Raw genomic sequence first — 13058 nt, forward strand, 5'->3', positions numbered from 1 at the left:
TAAGCATGGATGCGAAGAGACCAGCTACTGCCAAGGCGCATAGGACCTCACAACGAACTCCCACAGAAGGGCCGATGCAGGAGATCAGGAAGGTGGTGCTCTCTTCCCCTCCGCGGTCATCTGCGAATAGCTAGACAGAAAGTCCCGGTAGATGAATTCGATATTGAACAGGTTAAAATCAGGAAGGGGGTGACTGGGAGCATCATCTTAGAAGTTCCCGTGTACAAAGAGAGGGAGGAGGCACCCGCGCTTGCAACACGGTTGACACAAGCCCTGGATCCGACAACGGTGAAAGTTGCGGCCTCAATGAAAACGGCGGAGCTAAGGGTAACTAACATTGATATCTCGGTCGGCAAGGAAGAACTTCGGGACAACCTGGCGAGGGCCGGAAGATGCAAGGCACTGGAAGTTCGAGTAGGAGACTTCAGGACTTCCAGAGGTGGTCTTGGGTCAGCATGGATAAGATGCCCGACAGCAACAGCGCGGAAACTAAGCCGAGCTGGAAGAGTTATTGTGGGCTTGTTAATGGCGAGGGTCGAAGCCATTGGGACACGTGAGAGTGACCTGCGGATCTACGGTAGACCGGAGGCAGCTATGCTACAGATGCGGAGGCATCGGTCATCAGGCCAAGAGCTGCTCTGCCTCCATGTCCTGGTGCCCGCTCTGTAAGTCGTTTGGTGCAACCGCCACACACAGAATGGGAGGGGTGGCATGCGTTCCGCCGAAAACTTAAGGGACCAGACGGATTCGGGAGTCTGCTACGGACAGAAGACAGGGCGACGACGCGAGATATCTACCGCAAGAAGAGGAAAAGGTCACGAATAGGGCAGATAGCCGGGGGAGGCCATGGACATGGAGTTAGTAAAGCAGATTAATGCGGCTCCTCAAGACCAACGTGGGAAGATCGAAACGGGCAGAAGACCTGCTCTTCCAGACGATAAGGGAGAGCAAGATTGCCCTATGAGTGGTAGGCGAGCCCTATTGTATACTCGACACCCCTGATTGGGACGGAGACCTGGACGGCTTAATCACTAGGACGTGGACGTCAGCATCAGGCACACCCGCCGCAGGGAACCTGCTCGAGCAGGGCAAGGGGTATGCCGCGATTGAGTGGGCTGGCATGGTGGTGGTGGGCGTATATGTCTCTCCGAACAGTGGCTTGGCCGTGTTTGAGCAGTTCCCAGACTTGGCGATTGCGTGAAACGATACCTTTCACGTCAGGTCCTTGTCCTGGGAGACTTCAACGCTCACTCCTCGCAACGGGGGAACAAGGGCTGGAGAGTAGCCGAAAGGGTTGAGACTCTCTCACACCACCTGTATATATTCATGGAGGTCGGCCTGGAGACAATGCCCGCGAGAGAGATCCGCGGCATTGGGAGAACGGAGCGCTCCCGCCCGCCACCGAGGTGGCGCCTCAAGGATAGAGACAACGAGATGCTCCAGGCAGCAGCCATTGACGCGGCCTGGAACTGGGACGCCCGCACAGAAGAAACAGGCGTGGACGAGGAGGCGGAGAACCTTCGCCGAGACATGAAAGCGGCATGTTGCCTGGAGCCAGACAGAACGGGAATGTGCGGCCGTACAGGATGGTGATGAAGAAACTGCGTCCAAGGGCCCCGCCACTGACGGCAGTGACGGAAGAGGTCATTCACACACTGTTCTCGCCACAGGAGGACAGCCCGGGACAGCCGCGCACCACCTCGACTTGGACGGTGGAGGGGAGAGAGGAACTAGGGGTTGCGGAGAAGGTGATGCTGGATGCGACAAAGAAGATGGCCTCCCGCAACGTGGCGCCTGGTCCGGACGGAATCCCGGAACAGATATGGGCGGAGACGATGACGATCATGGCCTCCAGACTGCATCACCTATTTACAAGGTGTCTGGGGGAGGGAGTATACCTCGGATATGGCGTAAGGCGAGGCTGGTCCTGTTTCGGAAGTAGGGACGACCGACAGACTCGCCGTCGGCATATCGCCCGGTATGCCTAGTGGATGAAGTGGGCAAGCTCTTGGTACGAAAGCGAGTACGTCTTCCAGCGAGGCCGCTCAACGATGGATGCGGTGAACCGGGTACGAGAGATGTCACGGGCCATGGTTTCCCCGGGTGGGGTAGCGCTGGCAGTCTTTTTAGACATAGTCAATGCATTCAACGCCATACCCTGGGGCAGGATATTAGAGGCCCTTGAATGTTTCGAGGTGCTTCCCTACATCATTTGTGTTATACGAGCCTACCTGAAAGACAGATGGGTCGGCTACACCGGCAAGGAGGAAGAGGAGTGGTGGCCCATTGAACGCGGGGTTCTGCAGGGTTCGGTTTTAGGTCCGATTCTATGGATCATTGGATACGATGCGGTGCTTCCTTGCCCCATGTCCCCAGACCCATGCATGGTTTGTTACGCAGATGACACATTGGTCTTGGCCGGATGACGCTGGTGGCACGAGACCTGCGCCACGGAGAGCTTGCCGCCGTTTGCGTGATACGGGCTATACGAAGGCTGGGCCTGAAGGTGGCCCCAGCCATGTCGGAGATCATATCGTTTTATGATTACCGACGCAGAGGGACTACTCCGCCAGATCAGTGTCTGCACATAAGCAGAGAGGAGGATGAGGTAGGACCGCAGATGAAATACCTCACCATCGACAATCAATGGACGTTCGGGCCGCATTTCAAGCTCCTGGTTATGAAAGTGACGGCTACAGCCAACGCCCTATGTGGACTGCTGCCGAATATCGGTAGGGCGCAAGTCGGAGTGCGCCGACTGTATGAAGGAGTCATCCGCTCTTGGGTCCTGTACGGGGCTCCGAAGTGTGCGGAGGATCTGATGAAAAATCGACGCAGTCTACTCTTGTTGAGGAGGCTACATAGAACGACCGCCACCAGGACCGTAAGGGGATGCCGGACGATATCATATGCGTTGGCGATGCGTCTCCTTCGTTCTAGCTCCAGGCCCTAGCGTTTCCACGGGTATACCATCAACTGCAGGGCCTGTGTTCGGACGGGAATAAGTCCTCTGCCGGTCACTCGGTCCACGACGTCCGGGGTGTGGCAAAGCTCAAAACTTGGGAACGGTGGCACAGCCAGCTCGCCGCCGAAAATATGGTGCGGCCTCATCGGGCCTAGAAAGATCGTGGCGGGCTTCCATTGACGTACAGAATGACGTAGTGCTGACCAGGCACAGAGCGTTCAAATCACTGATGATGAAGACGGAGTAAAGCTAACAAATGCTGGCAGAAGAACACTCCACATTTTAATTTAATTATTAATTAATGTTAATTCATCGACAAGGAAAACAATTCCAGTTCAAACAAAATCAAGAATTCAAATAAATCGCCAATATTCTTTAATTGAACGACAGTGAAAGCACCTCCAGCACATACGAAATGAATATAAATCTAAAGAAAAGGCAAGACAAATTGAATAACCAATATTCTTTAATCAATCGAGTAAAATTTCTCGCAAGTATAATAATGTAATAAAGCAAATTAAAGCAAATGCAAGAATTCGAGAAATATCTATCCCTATAATAAAGTTGGAAAGGACAGTTTATCGCAATACACCATACTTTGGTGTGATAACAAACAATCTTGGCGGTAGAGTTTAGATGTCCATCGGGCTGTAATTGCCATTACGGACGAGTCAGCACCATATACCAAACGCTCCATTACTGATTAACCATCGAACTAATCTATCCGACGATTTAGACACTGAGATTATAGACGTGAAGATTGTCTCTGATCTTCAGCTTCAGTGGATATAGAGATGTGGTTATCCTTTGAGAAAAAAATGTGCCCCTCGTTCAGCCTCATAAATATTGAATTTCGAAAAACGTTCAAACATATGTTTATTTATTTTTTATGAAATGTTTGAGGTGTGAGTGTTGTCCGTGATAATCGTAGCTGCTGGATGTAGATGTCGTTGCTGAGGTACTGCTGTTTTTCTTCTCATTTTTAGATGCGTGGAAGAAAAATCGGACTCCGGTCGCCAGGATTTGAACCCGGGTCCCGAACGTTCGTAACCTAAGGCACTAACCACTGCGCTGCTGTCGTCCGACTAGTTAGTGTCGAGTGGTGGTATTTGTGCTGTCGAGTGCAGCCACAGATTCATATGCCGAATTTCACATCTCTAACTTTAGTGGGCATATAGTTATCTTGTAAGAAAATTAGACCCGCTTTTTACCCGTTAGGTCCATATTTCCAAAACTCCTTACTTATTTCATGCTTACGCTATAAAAGAAGTGTACTGTCCGAATTTCATCTTTCTAAGTACTTAGGCTGGGCATTGATGAGTAAATTAATCCCTTTTGCATTGTTTATATCTATGTACACCTACACCTGACAGAAATTAACAAACATTATGATTGCTTGGAAATTACTGCATATTTTTAATTTTCTGAGATATATTAGATGAAATTAAAAATAGTATGAGGAGATAACAATGTATACATGGAATTGCAATATGTTTATTTTCGATTATATTCGTGTAATTTCTACAATTAATATTGGATCTAAAATGAACAAAATAAAAGTTTATGACAAAAGTTAAACATATTTGGAATTATATAATTACTTTTAATAAAAACTAAAAAAAAATATTCTAATAAGATGTTAGGTAGCCCCTATAACCTTTGGATTTGACGACTGCATGACATTTGCGTGACACTGAATTGGATTGCGCGTGAATTAATCGAACACAAAACGCAGCCGATATCTCACGCCATATTTTTCTAACTGTATGCATCAACTCAATGTATTAACTTCAAAAAAGTTTTTTTTTAACTTGTTCAAAATTGACTTCCCAATTGACGTCTAACGTCAGTATTATTGTTTTGTAAACCATAAGTTAAAACTGATGGATTGTGGATCCCTTCTCTTTTTCTATTTTATTTTGTTTTTCAACACGTGTAATGTATGATTATAATGCAAAATATAATTATTTAATTTTCTTGCTGTCATTTCCGTTAAGGTGACACTGCAGACACTGAGTATTTCTCACTATATACACAGTAATTCTTTATATACAAGGAAGTGTGTGCTCGAAGTCTGCAGCAATAAATTCAGTTTTCTTATCTTTTTAAACATTTAACGGTCAACTATTGTATCTTCGATAAAATTTGATAAATACCAAGATTCGACATAAATTCCGAGAATTGAAGTGAGATAACGTGGAAAATCCCGATAAAAGAATAAACATTGTACTGCAGTAAAATTTCTATCTGTTATAAACACAAATTGTAATCAAGAATTTTACGTTTATTTAAACCAAATAGTGGATTAATGCGGAATACTCCCGTTAAACCCTTAGGTATGATGTGTCACTATAGTGGCTTTCGTGGATGCCATCTTACATTACGACGCGCCTCTATAATGGCTCATTCTACCCACTCATTCGCTCACCGTTTCAACTAAATGATCTATTTCATTTGTCTTGCTTCACACGTTTTTTGTCCTCGCAATGTTTTATAACAGTGTTAACAATATACAGGCAGAATATATAGTCCTTGTTTTTCATACGCCAGTGTCAGACATCAATTGTTACTTTTCGTTAAAATAAATTATTGGATTCTCCTTTTAACATGCCGATCCGTATCCCTATAATTTTTTAGAATCTTCAACCTCAAAATGTCGCTTCAAAATAGAAAACTAAGAACAATTTGAAAGACACTATCGCTCTATGAGTGTGAATATTGAGACGTGGTTCTATGTGTCGTAACGTGCTTTAACATATATCACGCTCAATCGTATTATTAATTATTAAAATAAATTATTAAAGTTAAACTTTATGCATCATATCTTTAAGAAAAATTGTAATTTAGTTATCAAAAACTTCGTTCCAATGTGCTTGCGTAGGGAACAGCATTATCCGTCACACATTGCAGTGCAGTATCGTTTACGTAATTCGCACCAAACTCTGCTGTACAAAGAAATAGTTCCGCGCAAAATTCAGCCGTACCTAAGAGGTTAATTCCCTTTATTCGGCTACCACTTTCCTCACCAGTGTCACTACCACTGGCGTCTTGGTCATCTTCAGTTTCCCAAGTCGCCATTTCCGAGCGAGAGTGCCTTGGGATCAACCTCCCCCACGTCGTTCCTCCAATAGTTTGATGACCGTCGGGTCGAGTCTGGTAGGCTACTCGAGTCTCCGACGGGGCCTGGGGGCTCCAAAACCCACTGCGCCTCACTTTTCTTTCCCTTATTCGACTTTTCCATTATAATTATTAATATTGTTCGTTGTCCAGGGTTGTAACCGTGTAAGTCATACATCGCCGTTCCATTTTCATAATCCATTACATTTCTCAGGGCGTCATAAAAGCGATATTCCCTTTCCATTAACCATATTCCTTGCCAAGGTCGTCATTAATACTCTTGTATTATTAGTACCCACGAGGGTTGCCAATCCTAATCAAATTTAGTTTATACCATTCTAACCGTTTGCGGGCGGGGCCTCTCGACGAGCGAGCGTCGCTGTGGACGAGAGGTATTGGCGCGCGCATTTGAAAAAATATACATGTTGAACGTTTGCGTTATTCATTGTTGAGGCTTGTATTATTTTCTTCAATATTTAGTTCATTATTACTGTCGCTATCACTAGAAATATTAAAACGTCTGAGCCAATTCCTTGTTGAACGGAGTTCGTTTTCACTATCTGAAGCACTGTTATCGTCTTTTACCTTGTCAGGTTCAAGATAATATTTATCACAACTATCACTATCGAACATGTCCTTTCTGAATCTTTTAGGCATCGTGTATAAGGTATTATAGAAAATATATATAATATACGAAAAGCTTGCTGATTCGTCTGATGATGCCATTGAAAAATTGAAATTCGTTCTGACTCGACCACCATCCTACATCGCAAGTTTACGTTAAACAGAAGATAAGATTTCTAAAGATCTGGGCCAACGCCCTGGCTGCGCTGAATGCACTCGTTTCCGTCAGATCACGAAAGTTAAGCAGCGCCGGGCACGGATAGTACTTGGATGGGTGATCGTCTGGGAACTCCGTGTGGCGTTGGCGAAGCGCGCTGGAACCGCGAGGTTCGGGCTTGGACGCTGGCGGCTTAGCGCCTCTGGGCCGCCAAGCAGTCTGCTGGGGGAACCGGGCTGCCTGGCGCGACGGCTCCGGCGACGAGGCGCGGTGTGACAATGATTACACACCGCCCTATCAGCGGTGGTATTAGGCGCGCGGGGGAGGCCGCGTTGCGACGCTCACACAGGTTCCCGGGCCTCTCTCGATCGCAGCCGGGACGGTTATCGTGGAGGTTTTAGTCGGTTGGAGTCCGACACTACCACGCCGCTTTCCCCAGAAGCGGCCTGGTGTCCGTGCGGATTTCCTCCACGTAAATATATATGTCGGAGAAACGTCGAGGATGGGGTTGGGAGCGTTAGATGATTCTTCATTGAAATTAGCCATTGTTGCGGTATAGTAACAGTACGGTTTATTAACACAAGTATGGGTAACACAGGTTCGACGATCAAACACGGCGATTAAGCACTTGCGGCACTAGTGACAATGATCCCAGGTTCGATAACGAATTCGCGGTCAACGGGATGATAGATGAACGTTCTCACGAAATCTAAGTCTGAATAGTTGCTGATTGTAAAGACGTTACTCTTTAGTCGATGAGGTCGCCAGAAAGAATGCCTTTCCCGTTCCGATGATGCCACAGAGGAAAACTATCACGGGGTGTGTCTAAGGACGTGAGATCATCGGATTCGTCGAGAAAATCCTTCGTTCGGAAAGTAAGGGAAATTGGCGTCGCTGCTAATTGGTCAATCTCCATATCGGTGGTTAGAAAAAGATGCTAGCCGCCCTCGAGGGAAAGTTGCTAGTGAGAGACGTTTTTCGTTGGAAAAATAGGTCTCCTCTATCTTCTCGTAGTTGGGACAAAGACTGTTTGTTTGAAGGACTTAAGATTTATAACGGGCCCTCAGGCTAGCTGAACATGTACTGCGAAGACGCATCGACATCTGGCAATCATCTTACTCGGAGAATAGGCTCTGCACGTGGCAAACTACGGGACAGAGACCGTTGGAATGTTTACAGTCGCGTGTCGTCACAAATATTTCCTTTAAGGAGGGCTATAGAATTACTCTGTACCTTTGTTAGACAAAGCGTTCATCCCTTGACCGCGGCTACGTTAGGCGACGGACTATCGCCTCGAGCCAAAGCTCACTATCACTAATCTCGAACAATTACAATCGGATTGAACAACTACAATTGTTTAATTACAGCTGTCATAGACTCTAGATTACAATATTGCGGGATTATCCAAAATTCCAGAGGCTGCAGCGTTCTCTTGTTTCCGACATATATAAAAAAAAAAAAAAGATTTCTAAAGATCTATAATTTTCATTCATCAGAAACATAGTACTGTTTAGTTTACTATACCCATGCGTAAATACGCATAAGCGCAGAAAAACAGACGTACGCCAGACACTTCAAAATAAGTGTGCGAAACTATAAACAGATTCGGATGGCTATATGCCGACACACGTCCGCAACGATAAAAAGTCTTGGGCAGCTATTTACCGACACTCGTCCGCAAAGAGCTAAGATGTCAACACAAATCACATATAAATCACGCTATTATAATATACAATATTATAATAATGCAAATATAATATGTTATTTGTAAATTTCATCAGAATAAATACATATGAGCATATACACGATATAAGTATATATATATGTCGGGTTATGGTTAGAATTTTGGACGCCTAACAACTCTTCACGTGAATTAGCTATTGTTTTACAAAGTCGAGATTATATTTACACGTATATACAAGACTACTACAAAGTTTAACGAATATTAGAGTTTAACGAATAATAGGTTTAACAAATAATAAGTCTAATGAATAATAAGTTGGACGAATAATAAGTTTAACAAATAATAAGTCTAATGAATAATAAGTGTAATATCGTGATATAATGTGTTTACAAAGAGTGGACAATAGAGATGTTAATCAGACAGAAAAAGACGATTGTTGTTCAACCTGAACTATTCACGCCAAACGCACAGAAAACAGCGCAATCCACACTCTCTCGGCAACGCCACTCGCAACCTCTGTCTCCGCTCAACTCGCACACGGCTCCTCGACTCGCACTCTGCTTTTCGACTAACGCTCTGGCCGTTGCCGCATTCCGTTGTCTTTTTCCTAGGCCCACTGCACACGTGTTCTGCAAGCGCTCGTGGCCAGGGTCACGTAGGTCTTTTCCACGAAACTATGCACTTGAAAAGACCGATGACACATTGATGGGCCCGACGGCGCCTCGGCTCTCGCGACATTGTTCATAGTTCGCCCGATATTTCTTAGGCCTTTCGTCCACGATACTACATAAGTTTAACGAATAGTAAGTTTAATGAACGCTATTAACAATGTTCTTGGGTTCAAACGAATCTACGGTCAACGGGATAACTCTTTACTAAGCGTAAACTAATTTCAGGCGCAAAATACGATTGTTGAAATGCTCGATGTGTCACTCTCCAAGGCAATCGCACGAATGCCAGCCTCGTGGAGATTTTTCTCGCCGTACGATTGCATTTGTTTTCTATGCTCGTTTGGAAGCATCGAGAAGGTTCCAAACGCCGTTCCTAGTGTGATATCAATCACATCTTAGTCCGTATCAGAGAAAAGACATCGACCCCCGGCTGTTGGACGCCAAGGCTGCGACGCACCTTAGTCCCCATCAGAGAAAAGACATCGATCCCCGGCTGTCGGACGCCAAGGCTGCGACGCACCTTAGTCCCCATCAGAGATAAGATCTCGACCCCCGACCTTCGGACTCCTTTGGAACCCACACCGAACCCCTTAACATCATCAAGCCGAGGCGTATATAAGCCGAGACTTCACCCAGCTCGGGCAGTTCTTGTTCTTGTTCTAGTCGCTGTTCTCGTACAACCCCTTTTCTTCGGTTCAGTGTTATTCTATTGTAAGTGCCAAAATTATAATAAAGTTCGATAAAAGAAAATTAATAGTTGGGTTACGACTCAGCTTTCTTTTCTCTTACAACCCAAGTATCAATTTTACGTGACAGTAGGCAGTTTCTGCCTGAAGTTTGATACATACTCGTTGGAAGCATCGAGAAAGTTCCAAACGCCGTAGCTAAGCAGTTTCTGCCTGGAGTTTGATTATTAATACAATGTATGTCCCATTATATTGGCACCTCCGAGGCAACATCACACGTGGCTAGGTCCGCTCTCGGAAAAACCATACAACCACTCCAGACCTCCGTTAGGCAAAACGTCCATCCCGTGACCGTGGCTACGTTCGGCGACTAATTGTCACCTCGAACCCAATCTCGCTGTCGCAAATTTTAAACAATTACAGCTATGATAAAATCTAGGCTAAAGTACTAGAGGATGTTCCCAAAATTTCCAAGGAAAGGTTTCGGTTTTCCTTTCATCACCGACATATATATAATATAATGCATATGGGGATTATTCTAATATCTGTTGCGTCATTGAATCTACCCTATGAGTGTAAAGATATAGAATAAAGTAAAATAAAGTACAGAAGTCGTATGAATAAAATATGTCAAGTATGTTAGTATATAAAGTATAAATTAACGTGGCTATAATGTATAAACTAAACATTAGTTATGTATCTAAACTAGTGTAAATCTCATAATTGTAGGGGGAGGTCGTTATTCGTATCTCCCATTCTTTATATATATTGCACTTTTATTTGATTTCCTCGTTTGAATAAGTAAATTTAGCATCATTTACAAGTAACAGTGTTGTGAAGTGTTTGTATGTAATCATTCTGACATTGTAGGAGTATCTTCAAGCTGTGAAGAATTTTTGTATAATATTGTTTTCAGTAATTTTCAGAAACTATCACATCGATCAATGGATTACCATCTTGCCTATTAGCAATCTTAATTTCCATAGATCGTACATCCAAAGAGACCTTTACATTCATATTGCTTACATACAGGATTCCCCTTTATATACTTCCGATTGTGTGTATGTGTTATTTTATGTTGCGTAAATAATAATCTATATGTTCTTTATAATCTTTACATTCGTTACATTCATGTACGTGTTCGGCTCTGCGCTTTAAATCCAATATATTAACTGTGCTACAGTTATTTCTATTCTTTTGCTATAATATTCTGTTTATCAGTTGACTTCCATTATCCTATAAATGACATTCGGGCCTCCATTTGCATTTACTCCCTACTCTACTAAAAGAGATCTTCCCGTAGCCAATGACTAGCTCTCATTTTTGTTATATTATACTCTGGGTTAGGTAACACTGTCAATATGGCGACTGTTAATGAATTCTGCGCGTGTCTTGTGTAATCTAGTATCATAGTGTTAATATAATTTCTATGATTGACTATTACATGTCGAGGACTACTCTTGTTCCATTTCAATTTATCATTAATTATTTAATACTTCGCTTGTCCTATTTAGTAACTATTACTACGATGATACTAAGTTAATATATTATTGTATTAGTTATTAGCGTTATTTTTTACATTTTATTAGCAACTATTTTGTTACGCCATGCGGCTTGCCATAGATCATATTCTTAACTGTCGGTCGCGGCACTATAATGTCGCAGACGGATCGTCGCGGCTGCCCGGCAAACAAACATTGTAGTGGCAAGCGCATGTTTCATTAAGCAGGGCGACCTCCAGAAACGTCGATTCGTGGCCGTTATTTTATCTGGCGTAAAAGAATGTGGCGTGATCCGAACGTAGTGGGGGTCGCCTTCCAGAAAAAACGGAAAAACTCGAAAGGCGTGCAGAACGTTTCGAGAAGCCAAACAGTCAACACATATCTTATATCGCGCATTACGTAGTTACATTTCTTTTTGTTGTTCTCTTTATGTCTTCCTAGTTGATAATTTGTTAAAATAAACGTTAATTTATTTGTGTTAATTCTGTGGAATTCATTGAACTACCCTTATTATCCTAATCGAAATAAGGGAATCGATCAGTTCGTGGCGTCGATTAGTTAATCGTAACGGGAACTTACAACTCTCGTTGACGTGCTATCTCGCGATCGCGTCTCTCCGCGAACGATCGAAACAATTTATTATTATTGTTCTATCTCTATATTTATTTATTGTTGCATTTTATTAGTTGGCCATCGTAATTAACCTATAATTAATATTAACTTATAATTAAGATTCTATTTTATGTGCTAGTTCTTCTGCTAGCCGGTAGATAGCTTTCCGTTATTTTCGTTCACGGTTAATTAAACTCACAACAGACTGCTGGCGCATCTCGTCGATTTGCTATGCTCTAAGGAAAGGCCTCTCTTTCAATATGACGTCAACAACATGAATTAAAGCTGATCTAAACCTAACTTAAACCGAAGTTAGACTCACGAGGGAAATTCGGCAACTTGAAAACTTAAACAATTTTGAAACTTCACAAATGTGGTTCACGTGATGCTAATAACGCAACAATGTCTTTCCTATCGAAAAACGATGTTAAGGATAAAAACACCGCTACAGAAATTTTGGCTTTTCGTGATATGAAATATTAAGTATATAAATCATATTTTAAAAACTACATAAAGTGTAGGAAAAAAGTTAAATTAATAGTTGTAATGTTCTTGATGGTCTATATTGTGCAAGTGAAAAATTTTCAACAATATATTTTTTCCACTATTTGCTCCCAGCACAGAATGTATTAAAACATGTGTAAAAAAAGTTCGTGCGAAATTAACCTGCAGCACGATTTTCAAAATGGTAATTTTTTATCATAAAGTATGCTCATGATCCTATGATCTTTTAAGTATTATTTTTCCTCCCAGTTTTGCTAGCGTGAAGAATAAGCTTATGATTCTATAGCGGCACTAGACCGCAAGGAACAACTCTCTTTTCAACGGTTTCGTCGGTACATACTATATCATTGCTGAAAGACTATTTATGAGAGATCGACGAAATATAAGCAAGGCCGCGATAAATATCATATCAAAAACACAAGCAAATGCCGACAGGCAAGTATCGATATCCCTACGATACTTCCGCCTAATACTTGGAAGAAGGCGTACGTGACAACGATGACAGACGCTTAACACGTTGACGCCGGTGTCACATC

General features: G+C 43.2%; 1 protein-coding gene and 2 pseudogenes across 1 annotated transcript; all 3 read left to right on the forward strand.

Annotated features, from left to right (window-relative positions):
• Positions 1-1586: 1586 nt before the first annotated feature.
• Positions 1587-2185, forward strand: LOC117240736 (annotated as a pseudogene).
• A 237-nt stretch (positions 2186-2422) lies between these two features.
• LOC117240737 lies at positions 2423-2953 on the forward strand. Its single transcript, XM_033506778.1, has one exon. The coding sequence runs from the start codon at positions 2423-2425 to the stop codon at positions 2951-2953; it is 531 nt and encodes a 176-aa protein (XP_033362669.1).
• Positions 2954-6894: 3941 nt separating this feature from the next.
• Positions 6895-7013, forward strand: LOC117240749 (annotated as a pseudogene).
• The last annotated feature ends 6045 nt before the right edge of the window (positions 7014-13058 follow it).

Source organism: Bombus vosnesenskii, unplaced genomic scaffold (assembly GCF_011952255.1).
Source record: "Bombus vosnesenskii isolate JDL3184/JDL3185 unplaced genomic scaffold, Bvos_JDL3184-5_v1.1 scf7180000014854, whole genome shotgun sequence".
In the NCBI taxonomy this organism is placed as follows: Eukaryota; Metazoa; Arthropoda; class Insecta; order Hymenoptera; family Apidae; genus Bombus; species Bombus vosnesenskii.